The sequence below is a fragment of the Mesocricetus auratus genome, unplaced genomic scaffold, assembly GCF_017639785.1.
Source record: "Mesocricetus auratus isolate SY011 unplaced genomic scaffold, BCM_Maur_2.0 Super-Scaffold_100004, whole genome shotgun sequence".
NCBI lineage: Eukaryota > Metazoa > Chordata > Mammalia > Rodentia > Cricetidae > Mesocricetus > Mesocricetus auratus.
The window spans coordinates 74,444,733-74,468,553 of NW_024429189.1; the positions used below are offsets into that span (position 1 = coordinate 74,444,733).

The 23,821-nt window shown below is 40.3% G+C and overlaps 1 protein-coding gene across 2 annotated transcripts in view; it reads left to right on the forward strand.

Moving 5' to 3' along the window:
- The first annotated feature begins 6,803 nt into the window (after positions 1–6,803).
- The window catches only part of Kcna4 (potassium voltage-gated channel subfamily A member 4), a 37,062-nt gene continuing 20,044 nt past the window's right edge, over positions 6,804–23,821 (forward strand). Inside the window, exons 1-2 of one of the 2 annotated variants that reach the window (XM_005064813.4) lie at positions 6,804–7,280; positions 10,282–17,039. In XM_005064813.4, coding sequence (XP_005064870.1) covers positions 11,052–13,016 — 1,965 coding nt within the window. In that variant the 5' untranslated portion in view covers positions 6,804–7,280; positions 10,282–11,051 and the 3' untranslated portion in view covers positions 13,017–17,039. Of the gene's footprint in view, positions 7,281–7,516; positions 7,647–10,281; positions 17,040–23,821 lie in introns of those variants that run through there. The other variant, XM_040745988.1, reaches the window with a different exon arrangement.

Here is a 23,821-nt window from a genome sequence, read left to right on the forward strand (position 1 = left end):
ATACCCATCCTTGGCTGCATACAACCCATCAGCTGTTGTAGGACACACCTGAGTGGAACTGAACAATATGTACCCCACATGTGATCTTTGCCAATGTCAGCCTATGGGCTTATTTAGAAAGTGACTGGGTTTATGAGGCAGCCTGAGAAATAATTGGTGTGGCTTCATGTCTGTATAAAAGCTGATAAGAGATTGCTGCTCTCTGCTATTGTGGAATAATCTTTATGTATACTGTGAAGTTGTGCCTTTGCCATCTGATTGGTTTAATAAAGAGCTGAATGGACAATGGCTAGGCAGGCAGATGTTGGGCAAGACTTCCAAGCAAAGAGAGAAGAGGATACAGATCCAGGTGAGGAAGATGCCAGAGGACATGGAGAAGAAACAGGATGTACAAGATAGCAGAAATGTGAAAAGCCAGTAAACAAAATGTAGATAATATAAATGTATTAATTTAAGTTACAAGAGCTACTGGGACAAGCCTAAGCTATAGACTGAGCTTTCATAATCAATAATGTCTCCATGACATTTTTTTTGTGTGCTGGCAGCCCCAAACATATCTGTCTACACTCTGTAGTCAATTACAAGAAACTGTAAGCTAGCCTCCTTATCACAGTCATAGTTTCATCCTTGTTTGTTTTTTATTTTTCTTTTAAAACATAGCTAGTTGTTGGCTAACTCTCACAGCCGTGTTTCTACCTTCATCCAAAAGCAGAAAAAGGAAGTAAATAGAAGAAATAATATTGGTTATATTTATTTTAAGATTTTATTTATTTGCTTTTATTCATGTGTCTGTGTCTATCTGTGTGAGTGTATGCCAATATGTGTGCAGATACTTACGGAGACCAGGAGGGCCACTGGATGACACCTGCAGCTGGAGTTATAGGTGGTTGTGAACCACCCAATATAATTGTTGGAAACAAAGCTTGGGTCCTCTGGAAGAGCAGGAAGTAGTCTTAATTTCTGAGCTATCTCTTCATATCATAGATTATTTATTTATTTAGTGTATGTCTGTGTGTAGCTATGTGTATAAGCATGCAGGAACCTGCAGAGGCCAGAAAGGGAATCAGATTCCTGTAGCTGGAGTTGCAAGTGATTGTGAGATGCCAAACAAGGATTCTAAGAACCGAACAGGGGTCCTCAAAAGAGTAATAAGTGCTTTTAACCACTGAGCCATCGCTCAAGCCCAACAGTTAGAATAGTGATGCTGTCTAAGAACTGGTGATGCCTGTCTTCAGATGCTGAATGCAAACTACAGTCAAAACAGGGGAAGCAGGAAGAATCAAAGTTTTAACAGAATGAGGCCCAGCCTATTATCAGTGACCACATTTAAAGGCTCCTTAAGAGGCCTTGGAATTCACTTTTCACTAGTACTGTACTGTACACTAGGATTCCTTAAGATTGAAAAGGCCCTCACGTGGGTTTCTGTGAAAAACTCTTAGACATAAGCTGTGAGTATTTGCCCCAGAAGGCATGGTGGTAGTACTGTCTGTCCTTACCTCATCTTGCCTTGATCCACCCCGACTCAGGTTTGTTTCTGGTTGGGGCAGGGCAATTAAACCATGGCAGAGTGATGTTTTTTCTCCACCAATGTCTGCTTCATCTTCAACAAGTTCCATTACTGCCCTATTTCCTAATCACATAAAACAACAGAACAAGGAGATAAAAGGATGATTCCATTTTACCCTTTTGTTGTGTCTTTAGCAGAGTGGATTTCAACTGCAGTGGTGCATAACTGTTAATGTAGAGGGCATTAGAGGCTGAGATATTTAATTCATTGTGCTATCTTCTGAATAGCTTATGATTAGAAATCTATGTCTGCTTTGATTCGAGGTTCTGCCTGTTTCATTTCATCCACTTGACTTCTAAGATATAATCATAGATGGAGGACAGAGGTGTCATCACAGCCAGGGGATTCTGTGAGTTATGCCATTTAGTTACCATGAAGTTGCTAGCTTGGTTTTGAGGAGGGATATGCACTTTATGTATATTCCTTGTGTGTGGAATTAGAAAGAGTTGGAAATCACATCTTACATTTTTTTTTCATATTCCCTAGTTTGAGCATGGTATGTTATGGTGGTTTGGATAAGAATGTTCCATAGAATATCATATGTTTAGATAATTGGTTTCCAGTTTGGGACATTGTTGGGGTAGGGTTAGGAGGTATGGCCTGTTGGAGAAGGTGTGTCACTAAGAGTAGACTTTGAGGATTTAAAAGTCCGTGGCATTCTCAGTTGCTTCTCTCTGCTTTGTGATTGTACATCAGATTCAAGTTCTTAGATCTTGCTTCTGCATCTGCTTATCTGCTGCCATGCTTCCTGCCATGATGCCATAGACTCACACCATCTGCAACTGCAAGCCCCAGTAAACTCTTATGTGAGTTGCGTTGTTTATGTAGCAGTAACTAAGACCATATCAATTTCAGTGTATCACCACTGTATCTAAACATACTTTGGAGAAGTAACTCATTTCCCATTCCATGCTGTTTCCTCTGCTGATGCTTTCTTCTTCTCTCACACATCATTCTTCTCCAATGAGCCTTTTGTGTGAACCCACTCTGCCCAAGAACCTTTCCCTGTAACCTCCACTGCATATCTGTTCTCCCTGTCCACTGTGTGACTTTTGACAGAGCTTTACTACATTAGTAGGTTGACTGTTATCTCTCACCTATGGACTACCAGCTTCCACTCAGGGTAGTTGGTAATATTTCCCTCTCTATGCTGCCTGACAAGTGCTATGATCAAGATCACTGAGTTGAGTGGTCCCTCTTTTTCTATTGTGGTCTGAATGCTTGTGCCCATTCCAAATTCTAAAGTTGGGAATCTAATCCCTGATGGAATGGTGTTAGGAGGTGATTGTACCATTATTCCAGAAAATTCTTTTAGAATGCCATTATATAAGAAGTCCTTTAGAGCTAACTTACCATCTCTACCATGTTCAGACTTAGCTAGAAGAAGGCTTTGTAAGCTCAGAGTTGGGTATTTTACATATACAGCTATTGCCAACATCATGTTCTTCGTGTTTTTTTCTGCCTGTAGCATCATGAGATGTAAATTCTGTTGTTTGTAAGACACTAAAAGTCTATGGTATTTTGCTACAGAAACTTAAATGGACTGTAGTCAGAAATAAATATGTCTTCCTGAATTCTTATGTCTTGAGTAGCATATTTGTAAGACATAATAGAATGGGAAATGAGGATGAAGAGTCATTGAAAACCCCAACTGGGAGCAACACCTAGCAGGGTGGCTCACTTGGCTTGAGAATAGTGAACTGCCCAGAGGATCTTTACCTATGAGTTTGGAGGGGTTGGCCTGGAAGCAAGCTTCCTGTTGTATCTCTTCTTTTCATCATTTCAGAATTTTAAAATTGAAGATCTGAGGATCTGCAATTAGAAGCTATAAAAGTAGCTATCTGCAGTTTGTTTCCCCCAGCATACCTAGTTGACTTCCTTCAATGATGGAAAGCTCTTTCCTGATCTACAGCCTGGGCCTGATACAGTGTCCATTTCTAAAGATATAGCACCTGTTCTCAGCAAGGGTCACAGGCTTGGTGAAGAGGCAGTGAGGAGTAAACTGATCATTACTATTCACTTGGGACCACGGCACACTAAAGGAGAATGAAAGAACATTTGTGCCATGAATGGGAGACTACAAAGCCAAGGATAAATATTTGAAGTAATATGTAAGTTTTGACTAGGCGATGATTAAGAAAGGCAAGAAAGCTTTTCTAAAAAAAATAGAGTTTTAGGACTGAGTCAAAGTAGAGATTTTATCCGTCATAAAAAATAAAATAAAAATCTTTCTGTTCACTATGTGAGATTCTAAAAAGTCCCTAAGAGTGCGAGGGAGAGAAACGTAATGATTCTTATTTTATGAAAAAATTACTTAAGTGGGTAAAGTGATATGTGCATGCATGTCTGTATCTGCACGTGTATATGTGTGTGTGTGTGTGTGTGTGTGTGTGTGTGTGTGTGTAATGTGACTGTGTCTCCTGGAATAGAGTTAGAGAGCTAAAAAAGATAGTATGTACATGTGCTTGCAAATATCTGCATGTGTGTGTATTGGCATAGGGACAGAGGGCTAAGAGAGGGCCACATTCTTGCCAGATAGTCTCATCTTGACCCAATAGTTCTATCTGCTAGTGCTCCCTCCCTTACCACCACAGCCAATACATTTTCTGTAGTAGCCACTCTAACTCTCACACATTTCTAGACTGTCTCTTTTCTTTTGAAGTCCTTGCTTGTTTCCTTTCAATTGGATGCTGTTAGGTTCTTTGTACCATAGACACAGCATTTTTGTATCTGCATTACACCATGAGTCTTCTTGATTCATCACTACCCTGTGTATCTGTGACAATTATTAGTTTACATGGGTATGTGACCATAGATGATGCAGAATTGCTGTCACTAAGTGCTGGCTCTGCCCACATTGCAAAGTCACACATATAAAGCCTAGTTCTGCTACTATATCATGTTAGGCAACTTTAACCAAGTTATATAATCCATGAAAGTTTCAATTTCCTTGCACAGTAGTGACATAATAATACCTGCCATACAAAGTGTTTACTCATGCAGCTTCAATAAGACAATGTATTTGCAGAGAACTTAGAACATAGTCAGTGATGGGCTGGTCATTTAATGACTGTTACATATCATGACCAAGTATTCATTCTATGTCCTGAATGAGTATCTTCATTAGAGTGTGTTTTATTCAGCTGTGTTATTGCTATTATTTCGTAGTTGCTCTTCCTGATGCCTAAGAAATAAAGATGTTTACAGAGATTTCAAGCATTTAAATCTTTAAAACTCTCTGGTCCATAATAAGAAAAATAGCCAATGACATACAGAAGCATAATTCCCAAAATTTCCATGTGATCCAATTAAAACTTCTAAGCTTCAATAGAACCTTTATCTTTAGTACATTATTCAACCTCTTCTTTCAACTCCCTGGAAGCATTCCATAGCTGATGTGGATTGATCTCCAAATTGCTTTTGGAAACTGGTCCCACAATCTCATACTGTATGCCCTCGGCAGTGATTCTGTCATCCAAAGAAACATTCTTCTGATGGTCCAACACTAAGTTAGTCATCTGTTTCTGTCACCTGTGAGGCTGCACAGTTACCTAGCCTATTTTAGAAGTGAACATGGTTGCTTTCAGATTTGGAGAAATCAGCCCTTCTGTTTGCTGGAATGAGCGCCAATGTGGAATGATTTGGAACATTGAGATTCTCAAGAGCTGCCTGCAGGTACCCTTCTCTGTTCCTCAGCCTACAACCAAAGCTAGGGTAGGGGTGGAGAAGTCTTCCAGGGTTAATTTACTCATACCAAAATCTCAAGGGACACTGACTGGAAGAAGTTAGGGGAAGCACCCCATACCAGGTTTTCATTTGTTTGTTTGTTTTTCTCCCTCACTAACCACAATTCAGGAACGCCCCCCCTCCATTTTATTTAAAAAATTAAACAAGCAAAGCAGTCTTCCAGGTGTCTTTCCCTGCGTCAGCAGCGGCTAGGTGAGTGCAGTGCACACAGCATATCTATAATTCAGCTCAGGAATATTTCCCTTAATAATTAATTGGGAATCACAAAAGAAGGAAGCCCAATAGGGCCCAGGAACAAAGCTGCCTGCAAGTATGGCATCCCAGGTGCCAACTGAACAACCCAGGTAGGATCTGCTCCAGTAGTTGGATCTGTGTGCCATTGTGCTTGTTAGATCCATCAGAGTTTCTGGGGGAATTTGCAGGAGACCTGAGCCTGATCATTACATGGATCTCTCCTCTCCTTCCTCCCCCTCCTCTCCCTCCTTCTCCCTCCCATCTCCTTTCTGAGGTAACACATTTTTTTTCCTGTGGATTGTCCAAAATTGCACACCCACATCTTTGTCCCAAACATGTTTCACAAACTAACCACCCATGAAACCACCTCAGTTCATTTGGGGTGGGGTTGCATTTCTTGGGACACACTTCCCTGCCCCGAGGGCACATATTGTGGAATGCTTTTTTTCAAAGAGTAGGTGGAAGGTAAAGAAGATAGGGACACTAATATAAAGTCTCCCCAACGCCCCTGCATTAAGACTCGGATATTTTCACAGCAACACTTCCACAGAGGGGTCACCTCAGCCTTACAAAGCCTCCAGCCTAGGCCATTCTGTAGTTTGCTCAAAATCCTGAAACAGCCCTCCTGTTGCGATTTGAGCCTCTGGTGCACAGTAACCTTCACCCAGGGTGACTCTCCAGATTCAACCACTGGCTCTCTAATATATGGTCTCATACATGAGTAAAGCTGATTTTTCTCTGAGCCTGGGAGACTTGGACTTGCAGGCTCTGGTGTTCTAGGAAGACTGAAACTATGGGTGGGGTGTACTCACAGGGGAGACAAGGGTTCCTGAACCTGCAGTCTCGCCAAAGATGCACCTGAGCCCTACTTCTGCACATTCTGGCAGGAAACAGAGGACTGGTGCCAGGGCAGATGAAGAACGATCAGGGTAGGGAGGGAAGTCGCTCCAAGCCGCCCCAATTTTCTGGACTGCATTCCCCATCGAAGTCCCTCTCCCAGTTTCTCTAGTGGCACCTGCGCTGTGGTCCTGGACTTCTATTCCAGCTCCTGTGGGACACATCTGTCTCCGGGATTTGCTCTTCGCTTGGGGATAGTCAAGTGTTCCTGGGATGGTTTCCAGAAGCTAAGCAGTCATGGGGGCTGGGCCGACGGGTGGGGTCGCAGCGTCGTGACTGTGCCCGCCCAGCCACGCGGGGAGGCGCCCCGGGTGACAGCCCCAAAGGCCACACCCTCGGCCTGGCCTGGCCCCGCCCCCGCCCGTGCGCGCTGGCAGCCAGGGGAGGCGTGTGCTGCTCCCGCAGCCAGCCAGCCACAGAGCAAGACTGAGATGGATACTGGAGAAGGAATCCAGGCTTAACAAGTGATCGCTGCTGTCTAGGATTTTGAGTCTTTTTCGGGGGAACCTTGGCTGCAGTTCTCAGCCCAGGTCTGCTCTGCTGAACTCCAGAGGAACCAGGAATCTCTGGGGTCTACCTTGGAGCGTCCCTAATCCCCACCTCTGGTCTCCAGTAACGAGGACTCTGTGAAACCCCCCACCCCCCACCCTGGCCAACGCGACAGAACTTGTTCCATGGATATTTGGGAGCCTCCACCTGCCAAATCCGAGTGATTTCTTGTACTGCTCCCCCACCCCCATGATTCTGCCCCTCCTCCAGCTGTTGCAGCTTGAGGGGGGAAACAAATCACCAGGGGATTTTTCTCTATTTTTATTTTTCTCACTTGCTGGGAACGGTAAGTATGATACCTTTCTTATCTTTCCTCCACCCTACTCTTTTGGCTGTTGAGAAACTGTGGACATTTGAGGAATAAATAATATCGAGAATGTGACAGAAGGACATGAATGGAAGGCGGTTAAAAATAAACCAGGAGGTGGGAGAAAGGAGGTGCAGATGCAACGCAGCAGCACTCTGGGGGCAACCCAGGGGATGGGGAGAGTGCGCCCTGCTTAATGTACCCTAGCGGGAACCCAGGTCTGGAGGCCAGAGCTCAATTAAAGATGTCGTTCCCCAATGAGGTGGGGTTTAGATTCAGCATCGTTTTCATTTTGCCTCATCTCAGCCTCACCGTTCCTCTCCTTTGCGAACAGCTGATGAACGGGTCTGTATTGCTGCCTCTCCCAACATTAGTATGGCATGCATTTTCAATGTTTGAGCAGTCCACAGGGACTGGATAAATGGTGTGCGTTGAAGTATGTGTTTCTTATGGTGGTGACTTTTCTGATTTTATCACCTTTTTAATTGTTAATTTGGTCCTCTTTCTTTCTGCTCTTCTCTCAGATTTGGTTCAGGTACCACCCTAACACAGTTGCAGAAACAAACACCTAGAAAGGAAAACAGCCGTGCTGTTGTTGAATAAGCGGAGAAGAGGGATGGTTGGCTGGTATTTGGGAGCATAGAGACAGGAATAGGTGCCTTGCAAAAATCCTATTAGTTTATTGGTGTTGAGAAAGGAGGGGGGAAAACCCTGGAAAGGTCTTTTGCATAAAGTATGCTTGATTCTCCTAAGAAGAATACCTGGAGAAAGGGAGATTTTTAAAACAGTTGGATTTGTTGGGAAAGTGACTTGGTGAATTTATCCTGTTTTTCTTTCTTTCTTTTCTTCCTCCCTTTCCCTTCCTTTCTTCCTTCCCTTTCTTTCTTTTTTCTTTTTCTTTAATCTCTCCCTTTGACCACTCCTGCCTCCTTCTCTCCCTCCCTCCCTTCTTCCTTTCCTTCTTTCTGTCACTCTAGCATATGAGGCAACTAGGAGACAATTAAAAGGAACACAGTTTGCTTTTTGAATGTGTGAGTTAGAAAAATGGTAACTAACAAGCCTAAATAAATAAATGAATAAGGAAACATTTGCTGTGGGGCAGAAAAAAGGTAGTTCTAGGGCTGGTTGAATTAACAATGAGCTGGAAGACCCTCTAATTCATGACCTTTGGGTATGAAAGGCACCTGCACATTTGTAAATATTTGGGCATGTCAGTTAAGTAAGTTGGGACTTGCTTAAGTGATATCTATGCAAACTGTTTGTGGGTGTTGAGAAGTTGAGCAAATTCTCAGGCTATTTGAACTATGCCAATCTTAAGGATGTTAACTGACATGCCACAGTGAATGTAGCCATAGGACAGTTTTATAAGGAATGTGTGGAGACCTCTCCATGGTAAACTCAGCTGAATGCAAGCTGATATGGTAAGTCAAAGAGAGGAGGGGATGTCACCAGGGATAACTGCTGAGGTGTATTTTCTATTATTTTTTGGTTTAATCAAGGATGTATGCATGTGAGATGCCCCCTGTTTGCCATTTCCCTGATTGTCATTTAAGTTATGGAACTGACACCAACAGCAAAGAGCAGCAGGTGTTCAAGGGTAGGGATCCTGTTAATGGCTTCAGAAAGCCATTGCTCTCATGCTGCCCAAGTGTTCCTGGTAATAGAAGGTAGAGGATACCCTGAATTCTACCTGTTACCATCCTTTCCCATTATTTGGGTTATTTTCTGTATTCTTACAAATTCTCTCAGAAGAAGCAGGAAGAGACTGGAGTTAGGGGCAGAAGATTTCCAAAGTCCTGACTGAGGAGATGAATCCAATGGGTTTAGGAGAGAAAAGTAAGAAATGAGGGCCAGGAGATGATGGTAGGACAGATTGAGGTCTGCCAAAAAATTGTGGGGTGAATTGGAGAATAATAGATCAGGATTAGATTAGATGGGGGTAAAGTGTGCACTCCAAGGGCATGATTCATGTGTTTCAGAAGAGTACAGCAGGTGAACACGGAGGTTTCAAGGAGAGGGGATAGTTACTAAGCGATGTGGGAACTGGGATGTGCTTCTAGGTTGTGGGTGGTAGGGAGTGTTCAGGAAGCTGGAGTGCAGAAACAAACAACAGGGCATGTTTCATGGACTCATAGAATGTGAGATGCACATTCTCACAGGCATTGGTGAGTGTCGTAGTACCTTGGATGTGCTCAAGTTCCGTCCTTCCCCACTTCAGACAGTGGTAAAGAATGTGATTTTTGGGAGAGGGTGGATAATCGACAACGTAGTTTAATGCTGCGTTATCCATAACTGTCATATTCATTGCCATTCATTATGTGCAATACAGTGTGCTATCCTGATAGCATCCATGATTTCAGTTGGTACTTACAAAGGTGGAATGGAGGGAATGGATTCTGTTGTTTATGCTTTAAGGACGAGGTGACTGATGTTCATTCAAGTAGTTTGAGTCTAAACTGAAGAAAACTGTTCTTTTCTTCTCACTTCTTTAATCCTGAGTAAAGACAGAAAAAGAAAATGGAAGGGTGCTTAATTCAGCAACATTTTATGAGTGAAAGAATTGAAAGAGAATTCATTCCTTGAGATAAATGAATAATGAAAACAGATGTAACGTCACAGCATTGCTGCTGTGGAACGAAGAGGATGCTAGTGAGAACTGAAACCTGGCATTGGTGAAGGGGCAGAGGAAAGCAAGATCCAATGTGGGTTGAGAATGGACAGAAGTAAAATAAATGAGTTGCCACAAAAAATATAGACGGAGCTGAACTAATAACCAAAGAAGAAAGCAAGATGGATGTTGAGTGGGAGAGATTTTAGAGCAGCCTTCCCTGTGCTCTTGAGAAGTTATGGTCTCCTGGTATGTGTCTCTCGATTTGCCTGAGGACAAGAGAAGCGGTGTGTGTGGAGTGAAGGGCTGTTTGCTCTTTATGCTTTGCTTCTTTTTATTTTTCTTCTATGCTTGTTTCCCATCCCTCCTCAGGTGAAGTGCTTCTTCTGAATGAGTTAGCCAAAGGATGCTCTTCATTTCCTGATTTCTATGGAGACCTCAGAGTTGGGTTTGCCTCTGCTGGAACCTCATCTTCTACCCTGTCTGCCTTCCAAGGTCTCTGCCTCTATCTACCACATGGTGTTGTCTGTGGGTCGATGAAGCCTTTGATGATCTTAGAGAGAGCCTGGGAAGTCTTCCTCATATACTGAGCAGCAATGGTTGGACATATTCTAAGGCACATTTTAACATGGGTCAAGCCATCACTAGAAGGCAAGTGCTAAGACTAAAGACTTATTTGCATTTTATTTAAATTGGATGGACTGGGCTTTGGACAATTTCCATGCAGAAAATTATATTTCATTTTCTAGGCACAACTTCTGGCTGTCAGATACTTGCTGCCTTTGAGTCTTGCAGCGTCATCACCCACCGCATCCCAGACATACTTCCAGATTTGAACATCTACCCCAAGACACGTAGGTGTTTGGGAGACCGCAACATTTCATGACTTATGTTTGAGGAGCACTAGGCTGTTGTCTAGACTAGCCAAGCTCTGGAAAGCAACGCTGAATCTCTGAGAAGAGGGAGCATGGGGTGTACTGATTTAAAAACAGAAAATGCAAAGTTGGACTGAAAATATCCCAAGTCTTCCAGGCAATCTGCTTAAGGCTTCCAAACTTACCTTAATTTGGTAAGAAAATAAACTGCCCTATTTTTCTTTCTTCTTCTCTTACAACTGGAACCAGCCATTTCCCCAAACCACCATGGAGGTTGCAATGGTGAGTGCAGAGAGCTCAGGGTGCAACAGTCATATGCCTTATGGTTATGCAGCCCAGGCCCGGGCCCGAGAGCGGGAGAGACTTGCTCACTCCAGGGCAGCTGCAGCTGCTGCTGTGGCAGCTGCCACCGCTGCTGTCGAAGGCACTGGGGGTTCTGGTGGAGGTCCCCACCATCACCACCAGACGCGTGGGGCCTACTCATCCCATGATCCTCAAGGTAGCCGAGGTAGTAGGAGGAGGAGGCGTCAGCGAACTGAAAAAAAGAAACTCCACCATCGGCAGAGCAGTTTTCCTCATTGCTCAGACCTGATGCCCAGTGGCTCTGAAGAGAAGATCCTGAGGGAGCTGAGCGAGGAAGAGGAAGACGAGGAGGAGGAGGATGAGGAGGAAGAGGAGGGAAGGTTTTACTATAGTGAAGATGACCATGGGGATGGATGTTCGTATACAGATCTGCTGCCACAGGATGATGGGGGTGGTGGTGGCTACAGTTCAGTTCGCTACAGTGACTGCTGTGAACGTGTGGTGATAAATGTGTCTGGTCTACGCTTTGAAACCCAAATGAAAACTTTGGCCCAGTTTCCAGAAACTCTGTTGGGAGACCCTGAGAAGAGGACTCAGTACTTTGACCCTTTGCGCAATGAGTATTTTTTTGATAGGAACCGCCCCAGCTTTGATGCCATTTTATATTATTACCAGTCAGGAGGCCGCCTGAAGAGGCCAGTCAATGTGCCCTTTGATATCTTCACTGAGGAGGTGAAGTTCTATCAGTTGGGAGAGGAAGCCCTGCTCAAGTTCCGGGAGGATGAGGGCTTTGTGAGAGAAGAGGAGGACAGGGCTTTGCCAGAGAACGAATTTAAAAAACAGATTTGGCTTCTCTTTGAATATCCGGAGAGTTCTAGTCCTGCCAGGGGCATAGCCATTGTATCTGTCCTGGTCATCTTAATCTCCATTGTCATCTTTTGCCTGGAAACCTTGCCAGAATTCCGAGATGATAGAGATCTCATCATGGCCCTGAGTGCAGGTGGGCACAGCAGGTTGTTGAATGACACATCGGTACCCCACCTGGAGAACTCAGGGCACACAATATTCAATGACCCTTTCTTCATCGTGGAGACAGTGTGTATTGTGTGGTTTTCCTTTGAGTTCGTGGTTCGATGCTTTGCTTGTCCCAGCCAAGCTCTCTTCTTCAAAAACATCATGAACATCATTGATATCGTCTCCATTTTGCCTTACTTCATCACTCTGGGTACTGATCTGGCCCAGCAGCAAGGAGGTGGCAATGGCCAGCAGCAGCAGGCCATGTCCTTTGCCATCCTCAGGATCATTCGTCTGGTCCGAGTATTCCGGATCTTCAAACTCTCCAGACATTCCAAAGGCCTGCAGATCCTGGGCCACACCCTCAGAGCCAGCATGCGGGAACTGGGCCTTCTTATCTTCTTCCTCTTCATCGGGGTCATTCTCTTTTCCAGTGCTGTGTATTTTGCAGAGGCAGATGAACCCACGACCCATTTCCAAAGCATCCCAGATGCATTTTGGTGGGCTGTAGTAACCATGACAACTGTGGGCTACGGGGACATGAAGCCCATTACAGTGGGAGGAAAGATTGTGGGGTCCTTGTGTGCCATTGCGGGTGTCTTAACCATTGCTTTGCCTGTGCCGGTGATTGTGTCTAACTTTAACTATTTCTACCACAGAGAGACTGAAAATGAGGAACAGACCCAGCTGACACAAAATGCAGTCAGTTGCCCATACCTCCCTTCTAATTTGCTCAAGAAATTTCGCAGTTCAACTTCTTCATCCCTGGGGGACAAGTCAGAGTATCTAGAGATGGAAGAAGGGGTCAAGGAATCTTTATGTGCAAGGGAAGAGAAGTGTCAGGGAAAGGGGGATGATAGCGAGACAGATAAAAACAACTGTTCTAATGCAAAGGCCGTGGAGACTGATGTGTGAAGTGTTTTTTCCACCCGCCACTGCCCCCCATCTCCAAATATATTTATGCATAGAGAGTGCAGTTATGAAAATGAAATATGCAAATGATTGCACTGCATACAGTAGTACGCTGTTTAATGGTAATACATGGCATAATTGTGACTAAACTTGTATTGCATATCAAATAAATGATACATCTTGGAGAAGAGGGAGGTTTAAATAGAGCAGATCTATCTTTATATTTTTTAATAGAATGAAAGAATTTTGCACATAATGAGAAAAATATTAATAATAAAGATGGTCCTGAGGAGAGAGAGAGTGTGTGTGTGTATGTGAGAGAGAGAGAGTGTGTGTGAGTGTGTGTGCACAGGGGTACGGAAGTAAATTGTCAACACTGTTGGGAATTGTGCTGTGATGGGAAAAGTTGGCATTCTGAAGTATTTACTATGTAAGAACTAATGAATTTGAGCAGTCTTTTATCAGTGTTTTAATAACATCTATGTCTTTTGATTCTGTAGTTGTTTTTTTAGAAATTGTAAGAATTATTGTGTAGAAAAAAGAGAAAGTAAATTATTTAATAGAATATAGGTCACAATTTAATCTTGGATTTAATTAAAGTTTATTTTTAACTGGAAATTAACTTTTGAAAAGGCTGCAGGGGCCTTTAGAAATTGATTATATTTTATTATTAATTTTGGGGAGGTATAATAGCAAATGCCTAACATTCTGGAGGAAATGTAACAAGTTTTGTTCACAGGTCTTAAGACTGGAATTTTTTTCTTTTGCACTACTTTCTATGCTGAAGACTGAGAGAGACTTCATACTGTGAATGTTTACTAATGTACCAATCAGTTCAATGACAATCATTGGAAGAATGATTTCTTAGTCTTATTTTATCATTCTTTTCTTTTTGTGAGACTAATGACCACACAGATGACAGCACATGATTCCTGTTTTAAAATCTGAGCAACTGATCTACAAAGGGACTATGAAGTAAATTCCACAACTGAATCTTTTGAAATTGGTTTGTTACAATGATGCTTCAGAAACTATACTATTTTAAATACTCTTATGCCTTTTAATTCCACAATAATTTAACCAAAGTTATTGCATGCACAGAAAGAATTCTTGAAGAAATAAGGCACCCAGCAGCTACAACAATTATGGCTTAAGATCTTTTTATTAAATATGCAACAAAATGATAGATCTATGTTCATTTTGTGTATGTGTGTATGTGTGTAGCCACAAAAAGCCAAAAACCCCCACAAAAATGAAAACCACAAAATGTGGGGGTTCACCTTAAACACTAAAGCATTCTGCTAACACTGAGCTAGAGAGGAATGTTTTCAGAACATTAGGTTTTCTCATCACTACTGTAATCAATACCACGTCTATCACATGGGGTTTCAGAGTACTACACTTCCATTTAACTTACAACAGGTATTCTTGAATTTGCTGGAGCACCAAATGATGAGCCTTGCACCACTGCATCACAATGAAAGACAGCTCAGAATACTGGGTATAAACACATAAGAAGCCTTACTCCCATATATATATATATATATATATATATATATATATATATATATATATAACAAAACACAGTCTTCTTTACAAAGAGTTGCCCTGAAAATTATGGGAAAATCCTGTGCCCACTATTTCATTCTGCAAAAAACTTGACAAGTTTGAACAAACCCCCAGAAACCAAAAATAAACAACAAAAGAAACACCCTACACCATCCTCATCTTTGGTTTTCTCAAATACTTTTGGCCCAGGAAGTCATTGGATACATTCTGCCTCTCCTTTAATGGTATTTGAAGTGAAAAGAATTCTAGTCTATCAATTCCTCTCTTCCTGTGTTTGGTCTGTACTCATAGGGAAGCGTTTTTCTGGAATTCCTGGAGGAGAAGGAAAGACAGCAAGCAGTGGAGGCATTTGTGATCAGGATTTCAGAAATGACATTCTGATTCTAATACATTGTATTAGAGCAAAATGTAATGAGCCTTTGACAGGCATGGTCATAATCCCTTTACAAAATCACTTAAATATGTCTATACATCATTTTTTAATGAGTAGAAAAGCATGTTAAATCATAGAATTTGGGAAAGCAAAGGAAGCTTAGAAACTCTGAAATATTGAGTTCAATGCAAGTGCTAGCTATGTTTTCTAAGCATTTAATGTTTCTCTAGCATAGAGCATCCATTGAGTATTTTGTAGGAATAACAGTAATGCTTTATCCGTGACAAACAGGAAATGTATTTAATGATAATTCTGAGACTTTGTAAGCTACAGATAATTAAGAAACCTGGAAGCTTCCTTTATTTCACAGAGAGGTTTGTTTGTTTGTTTTTGGAAACTGATTGAACTGCCAGTCATGTGCTCTCAAACCAAGTATTAGATCATCATTCAAAGTCTGTTTTCCTCCGTGCATTCATCTTAAGGTGCATGGATCAATTTTACCTTGAGAGGAAAGCTTTTAGGCCCCTGTGCCTTGAGGGTGGGGATTCCTACATGTAGTACATCTTCAAGTGGAAGTCAGCTATTCAGTTAAGCTGTAAATTGACATGATTTTCAAGTTCAAGCTATGCAAAGTGCTTTAGAACCTTTGTGATGATTTCCTACCCAGAAAAATGCTGCTGTGTAAACTGACTTTGGAAACTGTATTTTCTTAGATGCCACCATACAGGTTTGAAATATGTACAGGTTGACCCTACAGGGAAGAAAAAAGAAGTGATGCCATTCAAGATGAAGATGCTTGGGATCAGAGGTCCTTTTCAGATGACAATATCTAGATCAGAGTGTCTGAATGTCATCTTAATCAGGATTATTTCACAGGTGGACACAGCTATTTCTTATAATGTCTTGAAAAGGAGGCAGTGATGTGTAATGGTTGTGGGGAAGAAAGGAAGGATAGATACTCTTTTCGTTTCTGTGAAAGGAGAGAGTGCCAGAGGAGTGACGACTGATGAGAACTGTGGACAGACTGTGCCATTTGATTCTTAGGCTTCCTTGTTTCTTCCTTTTAAAAATAAAAATTGTAATGTTGGTACATTTTTATTTGGTCTCTTTTAGTACCTAAATCTACCAAGAAGTTGATAAGACTATTTTGATTTAACTAAATACCCCATTGAGATGATAGCACCGTCTGTAAAGGTTAGGTGTTTTCTTTAAGTAACAACCGTATAATATTCATAGTCATTTTCTAATCATTGTAGCATTAAATGAAAAAGCAGGAGTTGGAAAATTTTAAAATATAAACTCAACTGAGTGAATAGGATGTATTTTTAAGCTCTTTATTCTACAATCTTATAAAGGGAAGGGATTCAATTAGTGAAATATACCTCCTTTGTCTCCAGTTGAATACATACAAGTGAAGGTTGGTAAGTAAATATTTTTATTTTTTTGCTTTATCGAAGAACAGTGTTGTCACAGTGTTCTGACCTGTGGAAACTCACTTTATGCTTAGACATATGTAGTACTTTACGAGCACTTTTTTCCATTTCTTGTCAAGTTTGTCTCACATAGAATCGTTGAAACTTTGTAAAACAAAATGAAAAACCCTTTCCATTAAGCATGAATATGTTTAAGTAGAACGCAAACTATGAATAAGATATAGCTAAGGAAAACACACAGGGTTAACATATGTATTGTCCTTGTTCATAAAAAGTCATTGATAATCAATGGGAAATGATTTTCATCTGACATAAATAATAACAGAGTATCCTGTTTTTCAGCCGACTTAGAAATGGGGTTGTCCATTGCTAATTTTCAGGGCACTGGTGCATCTGTCATATTTGTGCTATTACGAAGTAGAGTGGAAATATACATGGAAATTTTGTTTACATTTTTAAAAGTATTCCTGTGGTGATGGGCTCATGTGCACCATTCAGAGTGTAATGGATATTTTGTGTCTTTTTTTTTTATTGATACAGTTTAGAATGGTTATGGGCTGTCATTCAGTGGCAAAAGGGCCTGTTCCAGGATATCTTCTTGACCCAAAAGTCATTCTGAATTCTGCAAGGGACATTTGATATGGACAAAAGGTACCTCTTGGTTTTCCTGCTGAAAGAAACTTGATTCTAAGTATTGAATTTTCCAAACCCATGTAGCTTCCCTAGGTTAGACCACAATCTTGCTTTCTAATATGGGAATCTGAATTCTTATTTGAATGAAGGTTGATGGAGTTTTTTTTGTTGTTGTTCAAGATTGAAGAAACCAAAGCTAATTTTTCAATAAATGGGAATATGTGCTTCTAAAAAGTAAATTAAGATTAGTACTGTGATAGGAATTTTATTTCTGGCTTCTTTGTCTGTTTCCATAGCAGTCTTGATTTCTCACAGTGTCTTCTTCATAAAAGTATGCTAATATGTATCAAGCCATCTGGCCCAATTTGAAGTTCAGAAAATATGATCATTTTGGGGGAGAGGCAGAAAGATTAACCCCCAGTTATGACTTGGTAGCTTTGAGGAGCATAGCATGTTTATCAGCTGAGGCCCTAAGCAGAGTCAAGCTTTCTTCATTCAGATTTCAAGATCAGTGTGGATTTATAAGGACAATTCAGTGTTCCTTATGATGTCTTATCATTCTGCAAATCATGTTCTCCAATAATGAGCCACAGTATGGCTGACCTAAGTTCTAGTTTGTATCCATTTGCTGTCACTGGTGTTTTGAAATGTAAATTCATATAGAGGTCACCAGCATCTATGTGACTTTGATAATTGATCCAGAAAGTTAATTAACTCTTGCTTTCTGACCTGGGAGTGGTCTATTGGGACTACCTTTATCCAGCCTCTGAATTCCATTTTCTATTGATACATAAACAGTTTGGAAAATACAGAGCCATAAAAGGGTACATTAACAGAGTATGCAGATTATACATGTGGCACTCCTTTTACCTCATACTCTTAATCCCAGTACTTGAGAACCCGAGTCAGGAAGGTCACCAGCTCAGGACAAGTTAGGGCTACATGAGTGGTTTCAGGAATACTTATCAACACCTTGACTCAAGAAAACAAAACAAAGCAAAAACAAAAACAAACACCGTGTAAAGAAAAAAAATAGCACACCATAAATCAGAAAATAAGCAAGCCCTAACTGTGTAGTTAACTCTGGTGAGCCAGTGCAGGAAATTAATCAGGGTTAAATATTAAATACACATGACAATTTTGTCATAGTTCCTGTGGTTTTCATAGATAATGAAGAGGGAATGCTGTCGATGGTGTAAAACAGAAATGAGCCATGGATCAAATATACAGGGTAATAGCTTCTGTGAAATATCAGATGACATGTTAACCCACCTTAGAAGTACTCTCAGTGTTATTCTAGGAAAACCCAGTAAGTACAGGGGATGGTTTCTCTTCTTCTAGACATTAATATTATGAAGAACTGTGCTTGATTCTTTTCAATTTTCCATGTACCAAGAGAGTAAAGATAGTTTGTCCACAGCTTCTTAAGTTACTGGTTATTAGGGGGTCGATAGCTTATTAAGTTACTGGTTACTGGGGATCCATAACTTACTAAGTTACTGGTTATTGGGGGTCCATAGCTTATTAAGTTACTGGTTATTGGAAGTTCATTACTTACAAACGCAGTTACATAAACAGAGTTTGTGCATATCAACTAGAGCCGAACCAAATAGTTTTATTTATTTTGGAAGAATCACATTACCATATCATCCATTTATGTTATATGTATTATGCATTTCTTATTCTTCTTTTGTTAGGACAAACTAGGTATAAGCTAATGAGTAGTCTGAGATATTGCAAAAAAGACAGTCTAAAGTGAAAGGTGAAATTTTCCACTACTAGGAAAATATGCATTCTGTAGAAGTGATGATATTTGAGGATTGAAAAACATTTCTTTAAACTTTAGGTTGGATTTTGTGTCTTAGGCCTTCAATGACATTAGAGGAGTCCCAGGGATACAGGGACATGGTGTGTCTATCTCAGGAGGAAAGCATAATTCTTTTCTTTATGAGACATTGCAAAATGTTTATTTTTAGGCATATTATTTTCACTCTATAAAAGATGCACCTGGAAAGGAACTGTGGATCTACCTAGCATTGTCTAGAAACAGACTTACCTAAAGTTATTATCTTTATGTGTTTTTCTTATAATTGTTGCTTGATACGTCTCCTCAATTGTCCCAAGCTTATCTATAATGTTAAAATGTTTTACATTTTTAATGTCTCTTAGTCTGTGAAGGCATTCACATGAAATAGTTGGAGAATACAGGCTCTCTCATAACTCCAGGTGATAATTATCTGAATCCCCACTCAGTCATGATAAGAACTATATTAGCTAACTTGGAAGATGCATGCTGCTCTATTTTTAGACTGAATAAGCTTGTACTTGAATGGATTGGTGATTTCCCCAAAGAACACTCATGGCGTTGATAGCACCTGAGTGAGTCTTTCTTTCCCTTCTCAATGGTAGGGATCATGATCCAAATGAGGCTTTCAGTTGCTACCAGGGAGATCAGGAAATAATTAATGAGTCTCTTTGGACTGATGTCCAATGCCTGTGAAGAGGTTATAGACTCCCTAGGGAATACCTTTGGTTTAAAATTTATTTACTTATTAGCTGTTTCTGGTTGAAGTAAAATTAAATAAGTTGATATCTATTTAAAAACTTTTATTGATTATTGAGAATTTCATACATTGTATTTTGATCATAATCGCCCCCTCTCCCATCTCCTCCCAGCTCTATCTCTCATTCCATACCTATCCAATTTTGTGCCTACATTTAAAAATGTCAAGCCCATTAGTGCTGTCTATCTATCCTTGGGTGTGTGTCCTTCACTGGAATGTGTTTGACCTGCTCAGAGCAGCCCTTGAGTAAACTAGCTGTCCTTCTCCCAGAAGTTTTCAATTTTAGGTTAATTTTCTTACTAATAGAATGAGATTTGAGAAAAGAGGAGTTAGACATTCCAAACCTCATATTATCTTATTAACTGCAGGCATATCCCTAGACAACTATTTTAGGAAATTAATGTATGTGAGGTTGCAATATATAATCAGAACTATTGATTTGGAAAGAGATTAGCCTAGAAATGGTGACTTATTTATTCATTCTTCCTGATGGTATGATGCAATCCCTTTGTATTTTTTGTGTCCTCTTCCTTGACTTTTAATATTATATTTAAATTGGTAGGTTTCATATAAACATTTTGGCTTTCTAGCATAGTAAAAGGCACTTATGCATTGACTGGATGGTGACAGGTGTATTTGATTTTTTTTTTGGTTTTATGAGACAGGGTTTCTCTGTGGCTTTGGAGGCTGGCCTGGAATTATTGATATCTTCTTTTGCAGCATTTGTTTTTGGTCTGTTTTTAAGCTGACTTCAGTAACTATAAAAATACAACACAAGATGTGCCTGTTCTCTGTAACACAGTCAACAGATACTGGTGGAAAATTAGGGTACTTTCTCCAAGTATCTTTAAGTGACCTCAAAGTTCTTGACGAGTTTCTTGCAGAATAGAATCAGGATCTAGGACCAGAGCCAACTGAGAGACAGGTGGAGTTTAAGGCAGGTGGTCAAGAAGCAAGGAGTGATGCCTAAATGAAGTTATCAATTTGTTGGAAGGATTAACTAGATCAGTCTAAAAACAACTGCATTTTATAATGCTAATTATATATATATATATATATATATATATATATATATATATATATATAGCTCAAGCTACCCAGAAGAGTGTATTCGTCTCCTAGATCCGATCTCCCAGAACACTTACATACAAAAGGCTACACCTGCTGCTGCAAAATAAGGTTAAAACTCACTGTTTCCTTCTGAGAAGGGGATTCTCACGTCTTTAAATGACTGACACTTGGTCACTGGTCATACATTGAAATTGAGCTAAGAAATCTACAGAAGCCCTGGGAATGAACATCACTAACGCAGATTTGTATTATATGTTTATGCCAGTTATTTCTTGTGTGCAATACTTGGAGTAATGGAGAAATCATAAAAGTTGTGCAACCTAATTAGAAGTTTGCTGTCATATGCTCCTTGCTGGTTTAGCTGTTGCAGTGACTACTTTTCATCCACACAGAGAAGAGGTGTCATTTTACTACCAGATTCCACATATTTCACAGGCTTCCAGCCAGTGTGAGAGAGAAAGGGTTAGATTTGATAGATAAGCATGAAGCACCATACAGTATCTCAAGGTGTGAGTCATCTTGTGATGCCAGCCTATTTTTACTCTCTCAAGAGATTGAGAGGAATCTTTAGATGGGAGCAGTTCTCTTCAGGAACTGCCATTTCCTCCTTGTACCCCTATGGTGTCACTCTCAGAGATTAGTCTGGTGTCACAGGAGGTAAATCCTACCTTCACTGCTAAAACATGTTGGCAATCACATTCTGGAAGTATTTTCCCCTCTTATTTCAGTTTCAAAAAGCCGTAGTTGCATTGCAATGTTTGCAAGCGATTAAAACAAAAGCCATCTGACTTTAAAACGTTTTGTTGCTTCACTGGAGGGGTTTGGTAATGAGTAATGGTGCAAAATTCTAATGTATGTCTAAAGAAAAAGTAAACAATACAGAGATGTCGTTTTTGTTTGCTTTTCAAATTTTCACCTAATTACTAAGCATATTTTAAGGTCTAAGAGACAGACAGAGAAAATGGTTGGCTCCCCCATCCTTCCAGGACCCTACCTCTGGTCACATGCCATTTCTTCTACCTGAGCCTACAATCTGAAGGACAATTGCCATTCTCTATACATATTTCTTATCAGGAACTATTTGTGTGTGATTTAAGTAGATATCTTGCTATTTTATAAATCAGGGCCATAGCAGTGCACATCCAGAGAGCTCCTACTGTCACCTGCATTGTGGGTCTCTTCTGTCTTGTTATGCTAGCTCTTTTCTGTCTATTACTGAACATGTGGGATTTTTGAAACATCTGGATGATTAGATTTTTTTCTCCTTATTTTTCACTTAGATTCTTTAGTGCTGTGTAGAAACAATGCTGGCGTGGAACAACCAGGAAGCGTAATAATAATAACAATAAAATCTATTCTGATATAGTTGTTGTGAGGTATTGAGTCACAACTAAGGGGAGTTTATTGTCTTTTGCTTCATAAACATATCTAATACATCAGTCTCATTTTGATTCCTAGATATAATGTTAATTTGCCAACTTTTTAAATGCCTCTTTTGTTATTGTTAAGTGACTGAAACTCGGCTGACTGCTACATTGGTTTGCTTAAGGGGAGATGTTTATACTCAAAGAGGCAGCACCTGAATTTTTTCACTCAGGGCTAACGTGAGGCGCCGACAGCAGGCAAGCTGTAGTCCTCTCACTCAGTCTATTTTTAGGTTGGTCCCTTTGTGGCTGACTTCAACCCTGACTGTGAAGCTCAAACAAAGTCAATGAAGTGTTCTATTATGAAGATTTTCAGATTTATTCTACTGTATAGTATTATCAAAAGGAAAAATAATTCTCATAATGTTTATTGGTATTTTACTCAGACTAAAGCTAGAAGAAAAAACTATGTGCAGATTTCTCATTCAGTAGTTATTTTTTTTTCCTGTGGATCTTTCTTAAGTGCAGGCTGGCTATGCAAGATGTACTAAATCTTCAGAAAGTCACATATTGGTAAATGAATTTTTTAGATATGGAAAGATTCATTTTTGTAAAAAATCAGTTTTTTTGCCTATTGTTCCATTGCCATCTTCTCTCAGAAGCTACCTACATATGTGGCAAGGTCTAGTTTCTTACTGGAGCTTGAACTGCCAGGCTGTTACACAGAAATAACATTAAAAAAAATCCTGCCAGGAGGTGGTGGCCCATGCCTTTAATCCCAAAACTCATGAGGCAGAGGCAGACAGATCTCTATGAGTTCAAGGCCAGCCTAATCTACAGCATAAGTTCCTGCATATTAATAGTTTTAATTCAAGCTGACATAGCTTACTTTTATGGGGGTGATGTTAAAGCTCTAATAATAGTCAATGTTTTCAAATAATAATTGTTTGGAAAGTATTTCTTTCATAGAATTACCTTCTTTCCCTCCTCCCCCTTTTTTTGAGACAGGGTTTCTCTGTATAACCCTGGCTCTGCTGGAGCTTCCTTTGTAGATCAGGCTGCCCTCAAACTCACGGAGCCACCTGCCTTCATCTCTCAACATTATAATGAGAAAGAAGTAAAGGGACAGAGATGGTGGTGGTGGTGGTGGTGATGGTAATTATGATGGTAATGATGATACACACACACACACACACACACACACACAGACACACACACACAGGTAGACAGATAAAGAGATGTACAGAAGTGAAATAAGACAATGCAAATCAGAAACATCTGAAAACAGTAAATATAATGAAAAAAATCTGCAGTAGCATTTCTGAGATCATCATTTTTGTTATCATAAAAATATTTTCTTTTGAAGATATAACTGATAAAGCTTTCACAAATTCTGACCTGAATAAGGGCACAGATGTGCTTCTTAAATGCAAAAAGTTACTTTTGTTTGTCTTTTTTTGGGGGGGCTGGCTAATTGCTACTAGGTAAGAAAATGGAATTGTATTATGCATTTGGCCAAGTGAGAGAATGTGAGGTCAACTCTAATGTTTCTGTGGGACTGTTGTCTTCATTGATGAAATATAGTTGGCATTTGCTTGGATTTTTATTTGTCTTCAAGACGCTGTCTTGTTAGCTTAAAGAAACTCTATATACCTCTCTCTCTTCCATTAAGCAGGCCATGCCCCCATCCCTGCAGTCTGTTTTTGAAACAGATAGCTGATAAGACAGAATGCTATGCTGTGACTTTGCAGGTTATAGCTATAGGGTAAGCTTGTAGTACTTGTCTAGTGCCCCTTGTGAA